The following is a 24,681-nucleotide window of genomic DNA, read 5'->3' on the forward strand; positions in this document are numbered from 1 at the left end:
AGAATCTGTGATGAAAGTTGGTTGTGTTTCTTGTGATGTTTTTATGTTAACTGATTCCATGAATTTTATAGAATCTATGCGATTCGATTTTATCGCTCATATTTTGGGTGCAGCCTTGTGTGACTGTTTAGCTAAAGATCTCTCTCTAACTAAGAGGGAGTGTTGGAGATTGTAGCTGTGATAGATATCTTTATCTCTGGGTGTTAATACTATTATAGTCACCTTCAGCTGAAAAGGACATTATGATAAATTGTAATATTAAATATAAAGACATTTGTCATACAACATGCATTAAGGCATGGAAATATGAAGAGTTGTATTTGAAAATAAAGAGTTGTGTTTTGGAAATTGAAGGGACCTTCGGTTGGAATGCAAAGAGTCTCTCCTTATGTTATATATATTACATCAAGCGAGAGGCATTGTACACTTGAATATTTTATTATCAATAGAATGATCTTTTGTTGTGTGGCTGGGTTTTTCCCTTCATTTTGTAAGGGTTTTCCGAGGGTAATTTTGTGTGTTTCTTGAGACTATTTCTTATTGTTGTTTATCTTGATTTCTGGGCTAAAATCTAACACAGAAGAGTGCAAATCATTTGTGGGTACTAATCTCCACCACGGTTTTGATCCAAGTTGGGTTTCTGCATAACCAAAATATTTGTGTCAAATGTGTGGATGATTTCATGTGTTGCATGTTTCATTTAATGCTTTAAGTTTGATTACCTGTTAGTTTGTTTAAAAGGTGAAAAAGTTATTTGATTTGTTGATTACTGATTCACACCCCCCCCCCCAACTCTTCAGTAATCTAATAACTTAAGACCAACAATTGGTATTAGTTTTTTGATCCTCAGTTAAGTGAAACCTTAACAGCTTCAGGTAAAGATCAGAGATGGTGAAGAAGAGGCACCTAAATTCTCAAGAGCAAACTGTCCACCATGGTGTGGAAGGATGAAGTTATACCTCAGGCGTATGGGAAACCAATACAGGAATCATGTTAGTCACACGAAATGTCACTTCTGCAGGAACTCTCAATGCAAACTAGTTGAGGATACAACAAGAACATACAGCTGCAATGGATGCCATCGAAAGTACACTTTCAGATGCAGAATATGTTGATGTCAAAGACCTAGATACGGCTTATGACATGTGGGAGACACTAAAGTCAGTCTATGAAATGGAAATGTTATGAAAGCAAAGGTGGACAGCCTGAAAGGCAAATATGATGAAATGAAGATGATGGAGACAAAAACATTGAACACTAGAGTCAAAGGATCAAGAAGGTAGTTGTTGCTATCAGAGGTGCTGGTGGAATTATTCTTGAAGATGATGCCGTAAGCAGAATTCTAAGAACTCTGACACCCAAGTATACTATTAGAGTCCCTTCTATTCAAGAGGTTAGATCTTTAGGCACTAGTGCAGTTACATTCGATTCACTGAAAAGAAAGCTGACAGCTTTTGAGCTTCAGTAACTTTGATACTAGTATGCCTAAGATAGAAGCTACTTTAAATGCAGTTATGACTCTTGCTCCTACAAGAAAGAAAAAAGAAATTACTAGTTATGCATCATTTTCTTATGATTTAGATTCCGTTTTAGATATGGAAAGAGAACAGGAAGAACTAGAGGTGTTGCTTGCAAAAAGGTTGACTAGAGGAAAAGGAAAGGTATCCTACCTTTGAAGTGCTTCAATTGCAAAAAGATTGGAGATCTCTTTGTCAATTAACCTGAAAAGGGGAAGAAGGATAAAGAGAAGAAGTACAAAGAAAACAAGAAGACATGCTATATTGCAGAAGGTGTTGCCGATGATGAGTCTGATGGAAAAGATGAAGAAGACATTGTGTTTGTCGCAGTCAAGGGAGACCTTGCAAAAAATGATGAAAAGGCTTTGACTCCCAGAATAAATAGTAATGGTGAGTGGATAATCAATGGTGGTTGTTCGCATCGCAATGTGATGAAGGTGTAGTAAAGTTTGGTAAGAACAGTCCATGTGTTGTGGAAGGTAAAGGTACAATTGTTCTAAATGGTAAAACACAATGTGAAGATGTTTATTTTGTTGAAGGACTAAAGTACAACTTGTTAAGTGTGGCTCAACTAAACAATAAAGGTTACAAACTAGAGTTCAAGAAAGGGAAGTACAAAATCGTTGAAAAATCAAGAGATGTGATTTGTATTGGTGAACAGACAAGAGGTAACTTATTCCAATTGAATTCTACTATCAATAGTTGTCTGATTGCTAAGGTTGAACATTGTTGGTTGTGGCATAAAAGGTTATGTCATGTCAACTTTGATAATTTGGTCTAAGCAAGATGAAAATAGCAAGAGGACTGTCTAATCTAGAAAAACCGATTATGCTATGTGCAAAGAGTATCAACTTGGAAAGTTAACCAAGTCTAGCTTTATCAATAAAAGTTACACTTCTGAAGGTATACTGGACATTGTTCATACAGATTTATGTGGTCCCAAAGGAATTCAAAGTTATCATGGAGACAGGTATTTCATGCTATTTGTTGATGATTACTCCATAATTTCGTGGATTATCCTTTTGAAGTGCAAATTAGATGCATTCTCCATGTTCAAGATCTTTAAAGTCAGAGTTAAAAGGGAAACTGGTAGGAAGCTAAAATGCTTGAGATCATATAGAGGAGGTGAGTTCACTTCACATGAGTTCATTGCATACGGTGAGAAACGTGGAATTAGAAGACAAATGTCAACCCCCAAGACACCACAACAAAATGGAATTGTCGAACAAAGAAACAAATCAATCACTAACTATGCAAGAACTTTGATGTTGCAAAAAAGTGTAGCACAAACCTTTTGGAGAGAAGCAGTAAGCAGTGCAGTCTATACATTGAACCAGGTATAACTAAAGAAAAGTATGAACAAAACACCCTATGAATTATGGTATGAGACATCATCCTGTGTGAGTTATTTCAAAGTATTTGGAAGTAGAAGTTGCATCAAAAGAGATGACTACTTAGGAAAGTTGGATTCAAGAGGAGATGAAGAAATATTCCTAGGTTATTCCACTAAGAGAAAAGCCTACAAGTGCTTTAACAAAAGAACAAATAAGATGATAGAAAGTGCTAATGTGAAGATTGATGAGTACTCTGGATAGAGTGATGAGTCTGGTAACAAAGAACTAGAAGACTATAAAGGATTTGTCTACATGCAGCCTATTGAACAAAATGAGAAAGCACAACCAATGGTAGAACACCAGTTCAAGCAGTTGAGGAAGCTCTAAGAGCATAACCAATGTTACTAAGATATATCAATCATGATCATTCCCCAGATTAGATAATAGGTGATAAAAATGGTTGTCTTAACTAGAAGAAAATAAAAGGGAAAGTACACGTTTGTTAGCTCAATTTGAACCAAAAATAGTAAAAGATGCCTTAAAGGAAGAAGAGTGGGTAAAGGCCATGAAGGAAGAATTGGAACAGATACAAAAGAACCAAAAATGGACTCTGGTGCCCAGGTGCCCTACCTAAAGGTAGACAATTAAGACAAGTCATTGATTGCAAAAATCTTTGTTGATGATATTATCTTTGGAGGCAATGATGTGATGAGTATTGCATTCTCAGAAGAAATGAAGAAGGAATTTGAAAAGTCTATGATCGGTGGGATCAAATCTTCGTAGGTTTGTAGATTTACCAACTAAAAGTATGGTATATACAAGCATATCAAGGAAATATTAAAAACAATGGTTTGGAAGATTCAAAAGCAATTGGTACTCTTATGATTATAGGATGCAGGTAATACAAGGAAGATGAGACAAAGGCAACGGATGAGACACTATACAAATCTATGATCAGTAAGATACAATATGTGGTATACAACAAACCAGATATTTACATGTACATATATAATATAAAATTATAATAATATTCATATATAATAACATTTGAATTATAATAATATTCAAATATAATAACATTTGAATTATAATAATATTCAAATTATAATCTTCGAACTCTATTCTTTCCATTTTAATATTCTTTCTTTTAATCGATTAACATTTGGCATGTTAAATCGAATATATGTTTGTATTTGAATGGTCATCTTGAAACTAATGGAAGCCGAGGAGTCTAGGCTAACCTTTAAAGAAGCTATGAATCGATTTAGGCGGATCATTCCCTTCTTCCTTCCTTCCGCTCCTTTCTTTTACGTTTTATATTAAGCCAAGCTTAAACGTTCTCAGCCAAACATCTTTTCTAGTTTTTCTCATCCCCGACTTCCTTATTTTCCTAGATACTATCGTCGACTTAAGTCTAGGAACCAGTATCAATTTAGTGGGTGAGCTAGTAGCCCTCAAGAGTTCCGGCCAAGAAAAGAGCCACATCTTAATCACAGGTTACATGTCTTATTTTATCATCTCCGACTGTAGTGGGCTACTCATTCCAAGGTTGAATGAAATACCATAGAAGTATTTGAAATTCGTAGTTTGATTTTCGCAGAGTATAATGTCTGATTACAGTCGGTATATAATGATAGGACTGAGAATAAAACACATATGCTTTAAGATCATAACTCCTTTCTATTCTGATTTGAGTATCCATCCATAGCCGGCTATGCATTGTAGACTAAGATCAATTTATAATACTTGTTGATTCCCTACATTGCATAGAGATCATTGAAGATCTTCATCGAGTATCCTTGTGATTTATATCATTTATGAATTCAAATGGTAGCTGTAGAAAACTTGATTTATTGTGTGAATCAACATCAATGCGCATACTATCATAATTTCCAAACATATTCAGAATACTTATAACACCGAGGAACTCACCGGCAAGATGTCACAAAATTGGTTAAGAGGTGTAAATTATAACCAAATGCTCATAATCTTACAGACACTGAGGAATTCACCAGCAAAGAAGTCATGAAATGGTGAAGAGGTGGAATGAATCTACAAGAACGCAGAAGAGAAATCAGATATGATTAAGTTAATTATTTAAACAATAAATTCTGCAATCCTTAAGAATATCATTTTCAAATCATAAATTGTGATAAGCTAGAACATATATGTTGTTTATGAATTTGTTGGAAATCAATAGACAAAGCCGACTACTCTGAGATCCAAACACCTAGGATTCACCGGTTGTATAGCCATGGAAAGGGTAAAGAGGTGAGATGGAATCTACAATGACTTAGAAAATAAAAGTCAAATATGATACATTAAATCTAGAATAATATCATTTAATAGCTCATGCATGATCCTGTTAAATGTAAGTCTTGATGTCGAGTCTTCTGGTGTGGTTGGATACAAGGATGCTCAGTAGATGACAAATGATCCAAGTCCAATTATGGGTAGGGAGGGCCTTTCTCGTTGAAGACTGTGTGGGGAATAAGTTAAGGTCTAAGGTTGGGTGGTAAAGCCCCTAACAATGTTTCACCTCTCCCCAAGTTGTCGAACGTGCAACAGACAAAGATAAGTTATACATTCAATTGTTGTCGGAAACAGGTATTGTTACTTTTATGATGTATATGCAAGAAGGTAAGATTAATTCAATTATTTTATCACTAAGTTATTTTACACCTAAATGTGAGAGATAGATTTATGAATTGCTTTTCATTTATATGAATATCGAATATGAGCATAGCTTCTAATCTTGAGTTATTGCCACAGTTAAGCAATTGGAAGGAAATAGATTTATGGATTGTTTTTCATTTATATGAATATCAAATATGAGCATAACTTCTAATCTTGAGTTATTGCCACAGTTAAGCAATTGGAAGGAAAGAAATGATAAAGTGGTATCTAAAACCCTAATTGATTCAGTGGTATCGGGAGCCCTAATTGATTCAATAGTATCTGAAGCCCTAATTGATACAATGGTATATGATGCCTTAAATGATCCAATGGTAATCAATGCCCTAATTGATACAGTGGTATGTGATGCCCTAATTGATACAGTGGTATGTGTTGCCCTAATTTTATATAGTGGTATTTAATGGAAATCAACATTTAATTTTGATAAAGTGGTATTGAATGGAAGTCGTTATATGATATTGTTATAGTAGTATTTGTGGACTAATCTGGGTGATTGCAGAAACATCCCTACAATGATTTCTCCATTCAAATTTCACGGTATGTGGATTTTAATTTCTATGGTAAATTCATTAACGGTATTTTAAGTTCTTAGTTAAGAAATTTTGTCTAACTGATTTTAACGGTAAATCTCATTCACATGAACATGACTGATATAACTGTCTTCCTATGAAATGAAGTAATAATTGATTTTCTATGAGTATGTTAGTTGTTAATTAAGATCCGAGGAAAACAGGTTGTTACACATAGGTAGTTGGATTTGTACCAAAAATTTCCTCTAAGCCAAAGGGATCACATATGATTGCAGTCAAGAGAATCTTCAAATATCTCAAAGGAACTAAAGAATATAGATTGTGGTATCGACGTAAAGGGGATTTCACATTAAATGCATTCACTGATGTCGATTGAGAAGGCAATGTGGATGACAGGAAGAGCACAAGTGGTAGTGCATTCTTCTTATGAGAAAGACTTGTTTCATGGACAAGTAAGAAACAAAATTGTGAATCTCAGTCTACAGCTGAACCAAAATATGTTGTTGTTGCAATAAATTGTACACAAGTAATCTGGATAAAGAAAATTCTGAAAGGAATACAGGAAAAGGTTGATGAATAGGTGGTTATCTACTATGATAACTCAAGGGCAATTAACATTATAAGAATCCAATGATACATTCTAAATCTAAGCATGTAGCTATCAAGAATCACTATCTTAGAGAGCAGGTTCAAGCAAAGGAAGTGAGGCTAGAATATGTGCAAACCAAAGAACGGGTAGCAAACATTCACAAAAAACTTAAAAAGCCACTACCCAAGGATATGTTTGAGTACCTGAGAGGCAGGTTAAGAGTAATTCCCTCACCTAAGTTGAACTAAGAAAAAGATGCAGGTTGCATCAATTCAAGTGCGATAATTGAACATTATACATATTTGAATTGATGTGTGGACGCTACTCCTTAGGGGGAGTAGTTAAAAAATGAAGGTGTGCATTGATGAAATAGGACAAAGTTGACCAATAAGTAGTAGTGGAATGGAGTCGAAGAACAAGAACAAGCCGAACAATAATAGATTTGAGCGGAAAAGTTAAGTGGTGTACACTCACACATTTCGCATTGTTGTCAAAGGGGGAGTATTGATCAACAAGTAGAAGAAGTAGCAAAACGGAATCGGAGAACAAGAACAAGCAGAACAATAATAGGTTGAAGCGCAAAAGTTAAGGGGAGTACACTTATCCCTTTAGCATTATTATCAAAGGGGGAGGGCTTGAGAAGCATGAGGGAAAAAGAGAAGCATGTCTGAAACGAGAGTGAGTATAGAACATTGGAGAGACTGAGTAAAGAATGAGAATATGAAAATACAATACAAGTGAAATGAAAGGAAATGAACCAACTTGTACGAATGGTGTTGTCCAAGAAAGTACAATGAAAGAGGGTGAATCAAAATAGAAAGAGAATCATAATAAGGTGGAGACATAAGTAGAAATCACATACATGCTCTATGTTGCCATTGATGCCAAAGGGGGAGACTGTTGGCAAAATTGATGGAATTGATAGAACAGGTGATCATTGATAGAACAGGTGATGATGTGAGTACATGATGATCGATTATTGTGTTTGCATTGATGTCAACTATCAACCTAGTGTTCTTAATATGTTGCCAAGTATAATTGAGTGGATGCAAGGAGTGTAAAAGAAGTATGAGAGTTTCAGTTAAATAAAAGGTGCAACTACTGAGCAATCAGTGACAATCAATAGGCGATTTGATTGGTTTATCAAATCCATGATGAATTGAGTGGATTGACAACAGGAGGATATTCACCAATCAGTAAAGTGATTTAGTTACGATAGCAACTCATTATCGTTACAGGTAAAGTGTTTTCAGGAATGGAAAGATGACAGGTGAGACAATTTCAAGTTAAGGATAGATGATCGGTGAAGATGTGACAAACAGGTTAACAATGAGTTATTAAGTAACAATTGGTTAAACTAAATCAGTGAAAGGTGTCACGATTGCAATGACTTGTAATGAGTCATTTGTGATTGTATGACGTGGATATACATGTAGAGGTGATACCAGATATCACAATGATAGAGATCTAAGTACTGTGGAAAAGATTCTAGAGGAAGCCCATGACAGGTATGTTGGTCTCATTTTCACTTCAAGTTTATCTTAATATATATCTCTGAGTGAGCGTTCCAAGTTCTTTTTGAGAAAATTAGGGTTTGGTGTTTTTAATTTTGTTAACCCTAGAATAACCTAATTTTTGTTTCATTTAGTGTTGCCCTAGAAAGCCTTTGGTATATGCTTGCACAGCATGCCCTTTCAAAGGAGTGCGTGGGAAAAAATCTTTTAAAATACCCCTTTTATTACTTCCCAGGTACCTTTCTAAAAAATTTGTTCCATTATCTAAACATTATCCCACGTCTCCAAAAATAACCTTAACCTAAACTTTCAAATTTAATTTTCCTCATTTTATGTTTCTATTTGAAAAATCAATTAAATAACGATAACCATTGATCTTCCTTAAGATCAAGGGTTGTCACTATGTTGCCATAAGAAATCACGTGCTTTTTATTCCTAGCGGCATAGCGACCAAGCAATATTCGCCTGCGAGACCCAATCAATAAAGGAACAAGGTTTTAAGCATGAAGTCCGCACCGTCAAATCATCTCACAATCGACAACGGTCGCTTTGTTGCCATGGGAAATTGCAAGGTTTTTATCCTTGGCGACATAGCGACCGCTCGCCACGTGGATATGTGGCGGGACCAACCCTTGAAGACGGTGTCATAACTTTCCATGTCATTAACAGCTCATCAAAATGTCAGGTTGCCAGGATGTTAGATGCCACGAGGGATTCACATTGAAAGAAATGAACTATTGATCTACACCATCAAATCTTCTCAAGATCGACGGTGGTCGCCTTGTCACCATGGGAAGTTGCATGAACTTTATCCTTGGTGACATAATGACCAAGAGAAAATACCGCAGGCCCACTCTATTTATAACAAAATTATCATATGAGATCTACCGTCCAACGCAAGTATCATCAACGATGGTCGCTATGTTGCCAACGGGAGTTGCTTGACTTTTACCCTTGGTGACATAGTGAGAACATGACACGTGTCCGGAAGTGTAAGTGGGTCCAATGTGAGTCGCCAATAGTGAAAGGAGAGGCTTCTGTGGAAGGATTCAATTGGATTGACTGCCAACTTGGAGGGGTGAAGCCCAATCATTAACGGTTTTATTCCTAAATTGTCAAATTTTTCAAAAATCGACAACCTGTTTTCAAATTTGAAAGGTGGTGCCACTCTATTTTTCTGCGATCCATTTAATGAGAGTTAAAGCTCCTCATGCGAAATAAAACCAGGAATATAGTGTAGACAGTCGAGATTTTCTTCATGCAAGTTTATTTCTGATTTTTTGAGAGCTGGAACTTGTTGAAGAGCTATTTTCCCTGCTTGGTTAAATTGTGAAGAACTTTCTATATCAATGATTCACTGCAGAATTCAAAGAAAGAAACCAGAAAGCCAAGTAAGTACCTCAATCAAAATAGAATTCAAGGAATTATGTTTTCGCTTAATTATTATCAAATATGCCTCCAAAGAAGGGTTTCTTAAGGAAAGTAGAATATGCTAGTAGGAATGTCCATGATGATTTCCTTGAACAATTGAGTGAATCTATGAATGAATCAGCCCAAATTAAAAAGATAGTTCCTGTAAACCCTAGGCTCCGGATTGCAGACTGATTGTATGATAAGGGGAATTGGACTAAGGATGCCATAACCTCTAAAACAGGGCTCCAATTGTTTAAGAAATGGTTCTCAAGGAGGAAATTGTTTGCTCCCTATGGGAATATTTGAAATTTTGATTTGGGTAAGTTAGAAGTCCCTAGGGTTTTCATGGATTCGGACCTTCTCACATTTGTGGCCCTAAATTATGACTCAATAGCCAGGATGGAGAGGAGAATAGATGGGGAGTGTTTGATAAAAATCACTGCAGAAGAGGTTCAAGAGGTTTTTAGAATGGAGCCAACCACAGAGTATCATGAAGTCATTGATTTTCAGGGATTAGAGAAAGAATATTTGTCTCGAAAGGATCAAATCAAACAAGGTGCATTGAGAGGACATTTGGCTACAACTGGAAATTTGACCTTTGTCACGGCATCAACTAAACAGCCTTTCAAGAAGCAATTTTTCACTATTAGGACCATAGACATTTGCATGACTTTATGTAGGGTTTTTGGTGAAGATGAACAAGAGTTTATGCCAATAAAGTTCATGTTCATAATGATACAAATCTCTTCTTATGGAGTGGATATTATTTTTGATTTTGCATCTTATCTAGTAGAGAAAATTGACATAGGTTTAATTGGGATTGCAAAGGGTAAAATTGAAAAGACATTTAGCCACTACTCTTTATTGATGCATATGTTCTTGTATAAAGGTGTTAATTTCTTTGAAAAAGAAATGGAATTGAATAGAGAGTATGAGGGAGAAGCTCTGCCAATCCAATTATGGAGTGCAAATATGACCTAGGATGCAGAAGAGGCCAGCTTTGTGAGATTTGATAGATACTTTACATCTAGTTTGAGAAGCCTTTTATTAAGGGACAATCCCAAAATACCCAAGGCACTGTTGGATTTCATCAGGCCTACGGATAACCCTGCTAGTTTGAAGGTGTCCCATAATTGGGCAGATATCATACCATACCCTGTGTCTACAATTTTTAGAGTGTATGGATCCCAAGGGAATCCCCATGTACTTCCTTACCAAGTACCTCTGAAGGTGGGAATAGCTGAAATGTTATGGTAGATAGGTGGGCTAGAGGAAGCACAACTAACTGGTCAGTCTAGAGGATCAATTTTCCCATCTTGTACTGTTGCCCATCAGTTCATTATCACCAAGGGTGGTTGGCTGTTTTTGTATAAATTTTGAGATCAATATAAAATGGCTGTCTCCCATGACCGTTTCAATGATAGTGAAGGATTCTTTGATATTTTTAGATAGAGGGCCAAGACCGGTGCCAAAAACATCAGCCCTATTTCCTTGAAGATATAATTAGAAATGAATTCTGTCTCCAAGAGTAAGAGAGATTAAGAAGGAGAAGTGGAGAGTTTACTCCAGGGTGCTAAAATTCATTAATCGTTTTGATAAAGATTACAAGCCTCTGAAGGATGCCAAGACAGAGGCAAATTAAAATAAATAAATTGATGATCACTTTTCTAGAGATCATGGAGGTTGAAAAGAAAATATTCTTTATTAATTCTTATCCTGATAAAGCTAGAGAGGTCATGAAAAGGTTATCTTTTACCCCTGCAGTAGGATGAGGGCAGCTAATTATTCAAAGGAGACTTGGCTACAATATCATTCAAAATAAAAGGTCCGCAATTGACAAAAGTAAATAGATAGTTGGATCAACTAGTGCTCTTATGGAGGAGAGGCCTGATGAGCCAATGCCCAAGAGGCAAAAGACAGAAGAGAAGCAAGTGCCTCAAACAGAGGAGTACTCACCCACCCAATCCCCATTGCATATAGGAGATGAACAGCTCACTAAGGAGCAAATGAAGCAACTAGGATCCAAGGGGGAGTCTTCATTACTGCTTCACAACTGGAAGGGAATCCTCAAGAACCTCCCATGCCAAGCCTTGAGTTAATTGTTGCTGATTACAGAGGAAGGGAGTTGGACCCTGTTGTAGAACAAGCTAGTCATGAATTTATTTCTGATGACAGCTTTATTAAATCAAGAGCCTTTTATCAATTTGCATGGAGAACCAATATTGAATTATTTGAAGAAAGATGCAATAAGAAAAAGGTAGAGCATCCTGAGATGGAAAAGGCTTCCATACAAGACCAAATAAAAGATAAGATGATGCAAGAGTTTAAGAGCTTGACCCCTGAAGAAGGAAGAAAAAAGATAAAATCATCCGAGGTCTTGCTTCTGCCAAATTGGGACATTGTTGATGCAATGGTTTTTAATTCTGTTACCAAGAAATTAAATGCAGATGAAAAGGTTAAAACGGAGTTGAGAGGTGCCAAATTCAGTGAAGATCATGTTGCATTAGTTATCTAGCCTATGAGAAAAGGATCCAGAGCTAGCTCCTCTCAGCCTGATGATACTAATTTGATGGGAAATTTAATTGTAAAAGGGTAGAGAATTCTCCAAATGAAGAAGCCACAGAGCTAAATGTTGGAACAGCCAACCTCACCCTAGCCACAGCCTTGAGAGAGAAAAGGGATAGATTAGAGTTGCAAGAAAAATATGAAAAACTTATGGCTGCTTGTAATAAAGAAGTGCAGAAGAGGATAGAACTTGAGAATAAGTTGATGGGGCACCAAGGACAGTCTAGCAAGCCAAGAATTACTTATCCTTGTCCACTAGTGGAGCCCTTTAAATCCACTCCTCTAATTGAAATTCCAGAGACACCACAGAGATCTCAGTATTATATAGCAGAGGATTTTGAAGAGGAAAAGAGAAAATTGTGGGCATTGCATGTAGAGCTAGATATCCAATATGAGGATAGGTTGAGGAAAGCAATCATGTATTTGGTTGATAAAATTGGTTGGCCTACTTTCTATGAACAATTGGCAAAGGTATTAGACATATGGAGTGAGATGAAAGAAAATGAGGAGGCCTTGAAACCAATTGTTAATAAATGGAATAACAAGGATAAAGATGTTACTCTTCTATGTTTTGCAGTTATCACTCTATCTTGGGAGCATATAGAAAAGACTTATGACTTGACTAATGATCTCTCAAAGTTTGATGATAAAAGAATTGCATTACAGAGGAGGATCATAAACTATCTTGCAAAGTATAAGAGTAAAAACTTTGGACTCTTCCCCCATGCCTTGGATAAAAAGGATAAATTAAAAAATTGAAGAAGAGTGGGCCCGGGAATTGGATGACCTATTATGTCTTAGGATGAATAGAGTCATAAATGAGAAGGGAAATGCATGGTGGGCAATACAACAAAAGAAGTTGTAAAAGTGCAAATATTTTATGATTCTTTAAGAGAAGATTTTATTGAAATAAATAAATTGGGAGATTATGTGATGAAGAAACAGCATGATATTTTGAGTTTTAACTAGCCAGATGACACTTTTTGACAAGTGGATGGCAGACTTTGTACATGCAAAACAATTGGAACTAGGTGAAACTGATGATGATGAAATAGAGCGAGATGATTTGCAAGTAACTAACACATCGATTAAAACAGAAGAAGACAAAGATACAGAACCAGCTACAGAAACAAATACAGATGTGCAAACTAATGACTTGGCAATAGGACAATCAAATGTGACTATCAATTTGTCTAATACAAGATGATATGGATGGAGAAACCTGGGTTCAGCTCAGCTTTCAAGTGTCAGAATAGGGCCCATCACATGCAAGTCCAATGGTCACATGTTCCGAGGAAGGACAACAACAACAAAGCCAATCATGAATTCCTCAGCAACAAAGAAGTGCAGCAGAAGTGGTCCCACAAAAGAATATTTATGATGAAAAACATTCTATTGCACAATTTTGTCTTTTGTGACAATAACCTTGTAAATATCTTTCTGTCTACAACTATCAATACTCTCTAGGCCTGAAGCTTGTTGCATCTCACATTATATAAGTGAGATTCCAAGGCTAGAGACGAGGTCCGAACTATTGTATAATTTTTTGTTTTGCTAGTTTTATTTCAGTCCAGTTTCCTTGATGTATTTTCTCTGCGAATCTAAGAATACATTAATTTTCCAGGATTATGGTGTCTTGTCTTGACTTGTTTTGAGTATTATTCCAATGTTACATAACTTTCAAAGAGAATTAATACAAAGATGAACTGTCACCATATCTATTTTCTCTGAATCTTGTCTCCATTGTTATTGACTACTTATTTTGAGATTGCACGGGCAAAGCTTGTTCAATTTAATGCAACTAGGATAGGTTGTATGTCAATTCACTATTGCTTTTGATTCAATGAATTGAGTGAATGCTTCAATGATATGATAGGATTTCCAAGCATGTCATGTCCCCAATTTTTAGGTGACAGTTCGATTTAATTAATTTAATTAATGGTTGTCTAAGGACGACTAATTAATTATTTTAATTAAATAAATAAATATTAAAAGATAACCTTGTATTTAATAAAGTGACTCAATTATTTAGTAAAAGTAAGTCTCCAGTGTCATATTAGTATTTTGGTGTTTAAGAGGCAAATATCTTGTCGGGGTTATCTCAGAGGTATCAGAGCCTGTTTGCCAACTATTTGACGAATTGCCACAGTTCAGTATTGGTTTTTAATGACCTTTATAGCTAGGGTCATTACAGTGGTATCAGAGCTCGATTGCTAATTGTTTGACGAAATGTCAAACCTCTGAAGTTTAAGAAATTTAGTGCTGAAAGAGTCAATCATCCTGTCGGGGATATTACAGTGGTATCAGAGCTGAAGAATAAAGAGTTATTTTTGGTGTTTAAGAAGCAATAACCTGTCAGGGTTATTTCAATGGTATCAGAGCGGTTTTCTTGCCATCCTGTGGGGTGAGAACCGAATTACATGAGTGATCAGCACTCTACTTCAACCAAGATGTACAGGTACAGCACAAAGTCTCCAAGGACACAATCTCGGACAAGTAATAGACACAGTATTCAGAGTCGGAATTGTGGAAAGGAGGACTATTCAGGCATTCAGGATGAGCTCAGAAAAATCAAACGTAACATGTCTGAACTGTTGGTTAAACACCACCGTATGCTTGACAGGCTGTCCGTCCCAGCTAAGGTGAATAAATCAACTGGATTTCGTTTTGTCAAACCTTCTCACAAAGCGTTGACAGATACAATGAGAGATGCTACTAGGAACCTTAATGAGGAGTTCGAGAAACAAGTGTGCAACCAGTCAAAGTTTTCAGTTCAGCCTCAGGAAGAAGCGGTGAAGGATATTACGCTGATGGATAGTAACTATCAACTTGACACTCAAGTTGAGACAGTTGAATACGAGTTTCCCAAGGGTGATGTCTCAGATACTAAAGGTAGTTTGGTTCCGACAGGCAATGATTACAGTGAAGTGAGTTCAGATGATGATGAAGATGTCATTGTGCATGATGATGAGATACTTGGTGAAAATGAGCAGACATCGAACATTTATGATTTTGCTGACAAAGAGTACCAGGCTCAGTTAGATGCTTCATCACATGAGGATGAGAATGGCAGTACTTCACAAGATTTGTCCAGCCAGCTGAAGGTAAGCAAAGATAGTATTGTGGCTTCTTTATCTCATCATGACAGGATGCGGGAGATGTTAGAAGGGCACATCCAGATGATTCAGTTACAAGAAAGACATAAGGGAGTTCAGGCAAATTCTTCTTGCTTTGACTTACATGCAATTGGTGAAGGAATGGGAACAACGAAGTTGAGTTATTTACATCTTCTATCAGATCGTGACCATCTTCTAAGCCTTACCAAAGACTATTCAGATGCCTTGAGGAGGAAGGAGGAGGAAGTTGTCAAGCTTTCTTGCGAGCTTGAGGACACTCGAGCAACTTTGGCATTACAGGACTGGGAGAAACAAGGGCAAGAGCACGACATGGAGCTGAGATCATCATGCACTCAGTTTTTGACAGAAGAGGGATCATATATGATAGCTGATAATGTTACGAGTTCATCTTGCATTCACATCCAGGATACAAGGACAATGGCAGACAGGTATGTGAAGTTAGTTGGTATTGGTCACATTACTCAGGTAAGGAGTTTGCTTGAGTTACCAGCTGTTCCTTGTTTACGAATATGGACTCAAGCATGTTTCAGCAGCGTTTGGGATTCAATTGACTGGAGAACATTTAATAGTAGCAATGTTTGTTTGAGTGCTATCATGGATTTGATTAGCAGAATATACGGTGTTATCTTCCCTTGTGCCAGCAGAACATCCGATGTTGGTATTAGTTTTTATGCACCGTTGTTGGGTTTGGTTCATATTTCCAGTCGACCATCCTTGCTGAAAGGTGTTGAAGGTTTTTCATATTTGGAAGCATGTATAGATGAGTCCCAGGATCGTTTTGACCTTGATGACATCCGGGAGAATGAAGTGAACAATTTTGAAGATTCAGCTTCCTTGACAGTTTCTTTAGGTACAGAAGAGCTTGACAGCAGAACTACAGATTTTGACACTTTGGATGTTGATATGAGTTTTGGAGTTGATTCGCAAAATATGGATGGTAATAATCCAGAGACCAGTATCTCTGAAGATACTCCTTTAGACAATGTGTCAGAAGGAGTTTATAGAAGACAGTCTAGCCAGAGCCATCATGTGGTTAGCCAGTTGAAAGTTAGTGAGCGAGACATTGCTATCGCTTGTGAGCATTTTGATACTGCTCGTCAGTTGTTGGCTGTTACTGGTTGGGGTTCTTCTATGACAGATGAGTCCAGCGGTGGTTACTTTTCTTTGGCAGAGGTTCATGCCTTGCGTGAAGCTGTTCGGATTTTGAAGCAAGATTATTTACGATTGGTAGCCGACCGTGATCACTTGGTTGAGTGGGGGAGTACAGCATATGAGGCACTCTTGGATCGTGAAGAGGAGGTGAGTGAGCTTTCCCAAGATCTCACAGCGACTACTGAGGCTTTAGAGGACACACGGCAGGATCTACAAAAGTCGCAGTTTCAGTTGAAGGAGGTGACCGTGGAGTTGGAGCATTTGCGGTCAAAACCAGCCCCAGACCCAGTTCATTTGACTACTGAGGTGGATGATGGTAAGTACACTTCCGCAGTTACTACTAAGGAGCATATTGTTAAGGCCGACACATATATTCAAGATTTGGTAGTAGCTGGTTCTAATGAATTTGGGATACCAGTTGAGTCAAGTCTCCAGATTGATTCTACTCAGATAGTTGATAGTGTGGTACAGTTGAGTACGCCATCCTTACAGGAGGACCCGATGTGGTGTAAAGGGGAGTATGTAAATGTTTCCTCATATAATTTTTACTGCACTGAATCGTTTATGGAGTATTTGCTGGACAGTGCATGTGTTCATTTGGACTCGCATGAAGTGACAGAAGGTGTTTTCATCCATGATACTAGTGTTATTTGCAGATTGGTTGAGAAGATTATAGGGGTCCTTTCTACTATGCTACCTCACAAGGATCTCGAGAAGGGGTTTGTTGAGCAGAGTGCACAAGGACCTATCCGACCTACAGTCACTCGGAGTCAGAAAATGGAGCCATATGTTGATTACCAGTTCAGTGATGATGAGCTAGCAGCAGAATTTGGAGGTTCTTACCGGCATTATACGGTAGGGTACGCTCATCATTTCTCTTTTGACACAGAGATAGAAGATTTTATTTCACGCAGATGTAGATTGGCTCCAGTTTCTTACCATCCATTAGGGGATAGATTGGCACCATCTTTTGAAAATAAAATTGGTAGTAGCAAGTTACTCAGCCTGCAGCATCGACACACCCGGAGCAGTTTTTCAGAGATTGAATTTGATGGCAGTAATTCAGGTACCTATAGCTGTTGTCACATCTACAGAGCAGTTGGGTGCAAGTGTCATTCTGACGGGGGTTTGAGTTTTGGTAGAGTTGATGTTTCAGTTGGCTTGAGTTCCGCAGCATGGTTTCTTCTACTGACATCTACAATTGGTTTTCAGATGATTTCATCAGAAGTGTCAGTTGTTTGGATGTTGAGTACAGTTTCTCAGATACTGGTATTGATGATTTCTCCACGGGAGTATGATGCGGATTGGGATGATACACAGGTTTACATTTGGGATCCAGGCAGACTGATTGGTTCATGGTTCAGCCATTGCTTGGGGACAAGCAATTTCAGGAAGGGCGGACTGTCATGTCCCCAATTTTTAGGTGACAGTTCGATTTAATTAATTTAATTAATGGTTGTCCAAGGACGACTAATTAATTATTTTAATTAAATAAATAAATATTAAAAGATAACCTTGTATTTAATAAAGTGACTTGGAAAATATTTAATAAAGTCACTTATGAGATAAGATCAAAATTGTTCTAGAAGTCTCTGGAGAAGGTGGAGAGAAAAGAATAAATAGGCACCCCGGGGCTCCATTCGAAGAAAGCAGTTGATTATCTCTCTCTTTGTTTTCAGATTGTGATTCAGTCACGGGTGCATTGTGGAAACCTAGGGTTTCTATAATTGTCACAGTTGGCCATTGAGAACGATAACTCTCAATCGGTACGCAATTTTGAGGGTGTGAAATATCATCCGAATTATTGCAGATTGGAGGTGACATTCAGTCATTTCATCAGGGCATTAATTTGGGTCTAAGACCAATTTTGTTGGTTATTGCATCACTAGTTGTGGAAGGATCAGCGAGTGCGGAATTAATTGCCGCCTACACAAGCATTGCAGAATTGAAGACTTGTAACTCATTGATCAGTCGGAGGGTTTAAGGAAATCATAAACAGCAATCTACTCTACCAAGCAGGTAAGAACTTGTTTTCCATAATAATTTTGTTATCCTTTGAAGAGCAGTAGGGCATCGCAGGATAGGAGAGTTTGTGGGTATTTGTATTGAAGACAAACTCCAGTCATCACTTGACGGAGACTGCCGCACTGGAAGTATACATATACCATGGTCGATCCACATTGATTATTAAAGACGCAATGCGAGGAGTTGATTGAAGATGCGTCGCAAGGAGTAGCGGAAACAAAGAGTAGACCCCGGTCAGAATATATGACGCAGTGTTAGTGCAAACAGAGGTGGCAGACATTTCTCAAGGTCAAGCAGAAGGCGAAAAAGAATTAATCGGGTGCCGTTATATATTGGAATAAGCACACATTGGAGGATTAGCAGGTCGTGTTGCTTGAACAGAGCCAAACTGATTGGGAATCAGCTAGTCCGGCATCCACATTGGAGAAAAGGCGCACTATATCGGGTGGTCATATTGCATCGCATAGTGTATGTATTGGTTCCTTGCAGAAGGTCAAAGGTGAGAGCAAAGACGGAAATTTAGTAACCAGAAGATCTGCACAAAACTCGAGAAAATTGGTAGTCGAATACCTGAGGCTCAATCCCGACCATCAGCTCCCAACACGCGGCAATCTCAGACCGATAGTACATACGGATAAGGGAGACGGCAGCAATAGTCTTGATGGAGGTCGCAAGCGCGATTTGTCACAAGTGTCGATAAGGTGTTTTATCAAACAGTTGGAAATAACTGTGATTACCATCTGTTTTGCTCATCCGCTAAACATGAGATGGTTCTGTGTGGGTTAAAACAGTGACAGCAGCCCAACCGGACAACTCAAGCATATATTCAGGGACTTGATATTTATTCCGACCTTGCCCATCTTCTGAAGATCAAATATGCCATGATAATTGGTAGCAAAACAAGGTTCGAAGATTCGAGCAAACTCTTGGCTTTTCATATCTATTATATGTTTTTGTTATTGTAACATCAGTATCTCATAGTTATTAATAAATGAAGAAAATACTTAGCTTGCCCATTCTATGTGTTTTGCCTTCAAAATCGGAATAGCACAGACTCAATTATTTAGTAAAAGTAAGTCTCCAGTGTCATATTAGTATTTTGGTGTTTAAGAGGCAAATATCTTGTCGGGGTTATCTCAGAGGTATCAGAGCCTGTTTGCCAACTATTTGACGAATTGCCACAGTTCAGTATTGGTTTTTAATGACCTTTATAGCTAGGGTCATTACAGTGGTATCAGAGCTCGATTGCTAATTGTTTGACGAAATGTCAAACCTCTGAAGTTTAAGAAATTTAGTGCTGAAAGAGTCAATCATCCTGTCGGGGATATTACAGTGGTATCAGAGCTGAAGAATAAAGAGTTATTTTTGGTGTTTAAGAAGCAATAACCTGTCAGGGTTATTTCAAAGCAGTAATAAGGATATGCATAAGAATGAGTTTTAGGGAGGTTTGCTGATGATACTGATTGTAATGCAATCAATGAGGTCAAAAGGTTGGGTAGACTCTAAATTCCAATGGCTGAGGCACTGATCAATAAGTTCAATTTGCATATGAAGAAATCATGGACAAGCATCAAGCAAAATCTTAAAATCAACATCAATTTTACTTTAAATGTATGAAGAGTATCATAGCTGGTCAATACTTATTTGCATTTAATCTTTGTGTTTTAGTTAGCTGTTGTTACCCAGAATTACTTGTAAATTTGAGAAGAATTATAACCAATCTGCTGTAGGGGATGAATTTTGTAATAGAATGTTATCAAATGAATGAAATGTGAAGATAGTATCAAGCTTTGAATCCTTTTATCCCTCAGGTGCACTTGCCTTGGTTTTGCAGAGCCAAAAGAGTAGAAAATCTTTATGATTTTGTTGAAGTTGGGCCCAAATCTGAAGACCATCTGGCTGAGCATAGGAAGTAGCTAATGCTTACGTTATTTTGATCTTCATTATCCTGGTATCAAGTATTTTGTTGCTTGGTAGTGTAAAAACACCAAGGTCAAAACGTGTTTGACTTCTAGCACAAAATACTATGTTAGTGGTGCACATATGAAAGGTGACTTATGAAATAACTTAACATCTTATAGTGGTTGTATCTGAGCGGATATTTGAATTTCCCAATGGTAATACATTTAGAGTTTTGTCAAGTCATGATCGAGATCAAGTATTGTGGAGAAGATTCTAGAGGAAGCTCATGACAGGTCAAAACATGTTTGACTCCTGGCACATAATACTATGAAGTGCTGGTGTGGTCATGAAAGGTGACTTATGAAATAAGTTAACGTCTTATGGTGCTTGGATCTGAGCGGAATATTTGAATTTTCCAATGGTAATACGTTTAGGGTTTCGTCAGGTTGACGGAAGAGGCAAAAACCAAGATAATAGGTGAAAGAAGGATAGGTTTTGTTGTTGTTGGTCATGTTCCAATGGTGTGTGAAGAAGTGGAAAGAGCAGTCCAGCCAGAGCAGAGAGACATGAAGAAAGAAGAGAAAGAGAGTTGAAGTGGATCTAAACAAGCAAAGGAAGTGTTATTTCACTAATCATTGTTTTTTTCATTCCATAACACTTACAACAGGTGAAATTCAATTAACCCGTGGAGCCTAACAGGTCCTCGTTGTAAATCCTCTAACAAGGTGGCACTTTAATTAATATTTGAAAACCTCCAACAAGGCTACCCTAAAAGGGTAAAGCTCTTAATTGGGCTAGAGGTAAATTCCCTAACAGGATTGCACTTAATTGTGTATTTGTAACCCCTAAAGTGGTTAAACTCCTAACAGGGCGTACTTCAGAAGACTGCAAACCATTTGTGGGTTCTAATCCTCGTTGCAGTTTTGATCCAAGTTGGTTTTCCACATAGCCAGATTGTTTGTGTCAAATGTATGGAGGATTTTATGTGTTGCGTGTTTAATTTATTGCTTTAAGTTTGATTACCGGTTAGTCTGTTTGAAAGGTGAAAAAGTTGTTGATTTGTTAATTACTGATTCACCCCTCTTAGTAATCTAATAATTTGGAACCAACAATGATAATACTCTTTAAGTATATTATTTGTTTTGATATAATGAGAACTAAAAGAAATTAATAGACAGATAATCAAGCAGAAAGTGTTAACCTGTAGGCTTTAGCTTTGGTTCCTCAACTTCTATGGACAGAAACCGTTGCATTCTCCTGCTCAGAAAATTCTGACCGGATTGGTAAATATTACCTGTCAAAAACACTGAATCTAAGAATGATGCCTGAGATGTAAAAAATACAACATATCCAGGCAAATGTAAGCATTATTTGATAAAGGAAAATATAAACGCATGCCTGTAAATACAAAAACAAAATTTAAATAGGATTATACTAGGACCAAAAAGAACCTTTAACATTTATTAATATTTTACTTGATAGTTTCTATTAATAAATTATTATGGTAGCAGAAATGAATGATCACACTGAGCAAAAATTAAAAAGAAAAAAATCTACTTGACATTCATGTAAAGACAAAGGCAATATTTATAAGAAATAAAAACCAGCAGATAACACAAATGCTATAATGAAATAAGCACATCTAATGCAGATCAGTTTGAACGCAAAAATGCAGTTTGAAAAAACATAGCAAATGAAACCAAAATGGACTATAATGCACATCATAATGCTTCCAAGTCCAAGAATAGATGTACAGTTAGCGAGTTGACTTCAAAACTTGTAAGGGCAGTACAAGGTGCTGTATCATATAACTACAAAATATTCTTTCTAAAAACTATTTTTGCTGGGTAAGTCAAAAATCAAGCAAACAAAATCCATCAAGGTCTATTGTCATGAATTCGATGTCTCTAATTCACAATCTTCCCAAAACTAAAAGAAAAAATAAATTAATACCTAGTTAATTAATATCAATACAAGCCCAGTTCTTCATATAATTCTAAATAAAAGTAGAAGACATCAAGAGTATTGTCATTAATCCTGTGAATTACATATCAAGATATGTATGGTATTTTATTAGTGCTATTTATGAGTGGCTCCGCAAATTTATTAGTGGAGCAACAAATAGAATAGTAATGATACAGGAATCCATAGCATCGGGAAAAACTGAACTGAGACGGGTACTAGAACCCAGGAAACAGCGCGGAATAGGGAAAAATCGGATGTATGCTCAAATGGGCTCAATATACTGCATGTCTGAGATCTGAATCTGACATTATTAGTAATTAAGTTTAATAAAACCAATCTCACAAAGCCAATTAAGTAACGAATGTCAATCGTGTCACTATTTTTTTTTTAATTCTAACATGAAACCTAAAACTGGATAATATTGCACGAAAATATGAACCTGGCGTGTTGTTTCCTTGGACCAATGCGTTTAAACTCCTAACGGCATTCAACTGTTCGTAATCTTGTGTTGATTTTGAAATTACAGTAGTCTGTATTGAAAATAAAAATGGGCTCCTAATAGCCCTCTGGAGAGCTCTGTTCCCAGTAACCTGCATTTTCAGAAGAAACTTGCCCCAGCAATCCCAAACTAAAAACTACGTCAGAGTCTACTGATTGGATACAATTTACAGGACGGCTCTGATAAACCCTACTTAAACCTGTCTTGTCTAAGAGCTTGTTCGAGGGATTTTACATGGGAGGGCCTTAGTCATGGTTTAGTAGTTTTGAATATTCTTTCCTCGAGGATTTTACTATCTAGAGGGTTTTATTAGTTGTCAATGATGACCTAATCAATGAACATCAAACATTTTTTTTTAAATGAAATAATATCTTTTTTTTTTTTAAATTAATGGTGTTGAATTAGAAATCATTTATATTAAAAAATATATATATCATTATATATGTTAATAGATATTAATTGGTTGTATTATTTTGTACAAATTACTAGAATTTAATGTAATTTTCGAGAAGATGCATGTTTGTAGATTTCTATATAATTGGCATAATTCTTTTAGTTGCTCTTTACTTTTGTAGCATTACAGTAAAAACTTATATATAATATTGTCCAATATTTTATGGTCTAGTGTTTGTCACTTAGGTCAATTTTTCAAATAGGAGGTATTTTTAATCCTCAAGATAAGAGATATATTCTTTTTTATTGATATTGTACCTTTATAACATCATGGTGGAAATTGTAAAACAAAATTTGAGCATATTGCAACTTTCCCACTCTTTTAATGGTTTGATTTCATGTTTTGTATGGTGCCTACGATACAAGGGATAAGTATCCCTTTGCCCCATACACCGCATGATACTTCATTTTAGGTCATCTTGTCTTCATGTGAAGGTTCTAATCTTTGAGAAATATTTAGTTTGTCAATCAAGTTGCCTAACTCAGTTGGTGACCACATCATTTCCTTCATGCACACAACTATTGTGGGAAAACTCTTATCCTTCCACATGATTATTGACATGGTTCATTAATGAATTACGACTAGATGAAAACTTAAATTGTTGGACTAAACTAATCGTACTAGCATGATTGATCAACAAACGGTGATGGAGTGAACTCAAACATTGAGTGAGCATTAAAGTGGTGTCATTGATCGGCAACTAGTTAACAAGAAGACTGAAGTGTTGCAAGTGAGTGCAACCACCAATTGACTAGCACACTGGTCACAACAAAGGAGAAGAGGCAAACGAGCCTATCACAGGTTAAGAGGCATAGAAATTAGATGGTTACAGTTCAGTCACCACTGATGTGACCAAACTATGAGAGGTATGATAGAGACATGACATGCACATAAAGAGAAGTGACAAAAGGAAGCAAGGACACAAGTATAGATGTGGACTTATAGGTGAACAAGTAGGCTTACGTGAATAGACACATATGTATAGGTAGTCATGAGTATTTTGTGACTATGCTCATTATGCATTTCAAATTTTGAATTGGATGATCTGAGTGGGATTGGAGTTTTGACCAAGGATTAGACGAGTGGATTTAAGATCACTCAAAATTCAATTTTGAAGTTGTTGTTGTTGTGTTGAAGAGGGATCTATGGAGACAAACTAGAACAGTGTGTAACAACAAACTGATGCTTAAGCATGTGAAAGAGGAAGTGAGTAGAGTGCATTCATTGAGTTAAGATAGAACAATGGAAGAATATTTGAGAGTCTTCATAGAGGATCACAATGGATCGATCTATAAGGCAATTTGTGCCACATATTTAGATCTAATCTTTACTTTTCATTCTTACCATTGCAACTATTGTACGCCTTTGACAGGGCAGACTTATAGTAA

At 36.8% G+C, this 24,681-nt stretch overlaps 1 protein-coding gene across 3 annotated transcripts in view; it reads right to left on the reverse strand.

The window, feature by feature from the left end:
• LOC149540521 (uncharacterized) overlaps positions 1–23,121 on the reverse strand; it is a 67,153-nt gene extending 44,032 nt beyond the window's left edge. For all 3 annotated transcript variants that reach the window (XR_016356412.1, XM_089801607.1, XM_089801606.1), the window contains exons 1-2: positions 22,780–23,121; positions 21,577–21,669 (exon numbers count right to left, since the gene is read on the reverse strand). Coding sequence is in view for 2 of the 3 variants with exons in the window: in XM_089801607.1 (XP_089657733.1) it covers positions 21,577–21,669; positions 22,780–22,936 (250 nt within the window). In the remaining variant the exon portion in view is untranslated. The remainder of the gene's footprint in view (positions 1–21,576; positions 21,670–22,779) is intronic.
• Positions 23,122–24,681: the final 1,560 nt, after the last annotated feature.

The sequence above is a fragment of the Cupressus sempervirens genome, chromosome 9, assembly GCF_028749045.1.
Source record: "Cupressus sempervirens isolate cs-2001-9-10 chromosome 9, ASM2874904v1, whole genome shotgun sequence".
Lineage (NCBI taxonomy): Eukaryota > Viridiplantae > Streptophyta > Pinopsida > Cupressales > Cupressaceae > Cupressus > Cupressus sempervirens.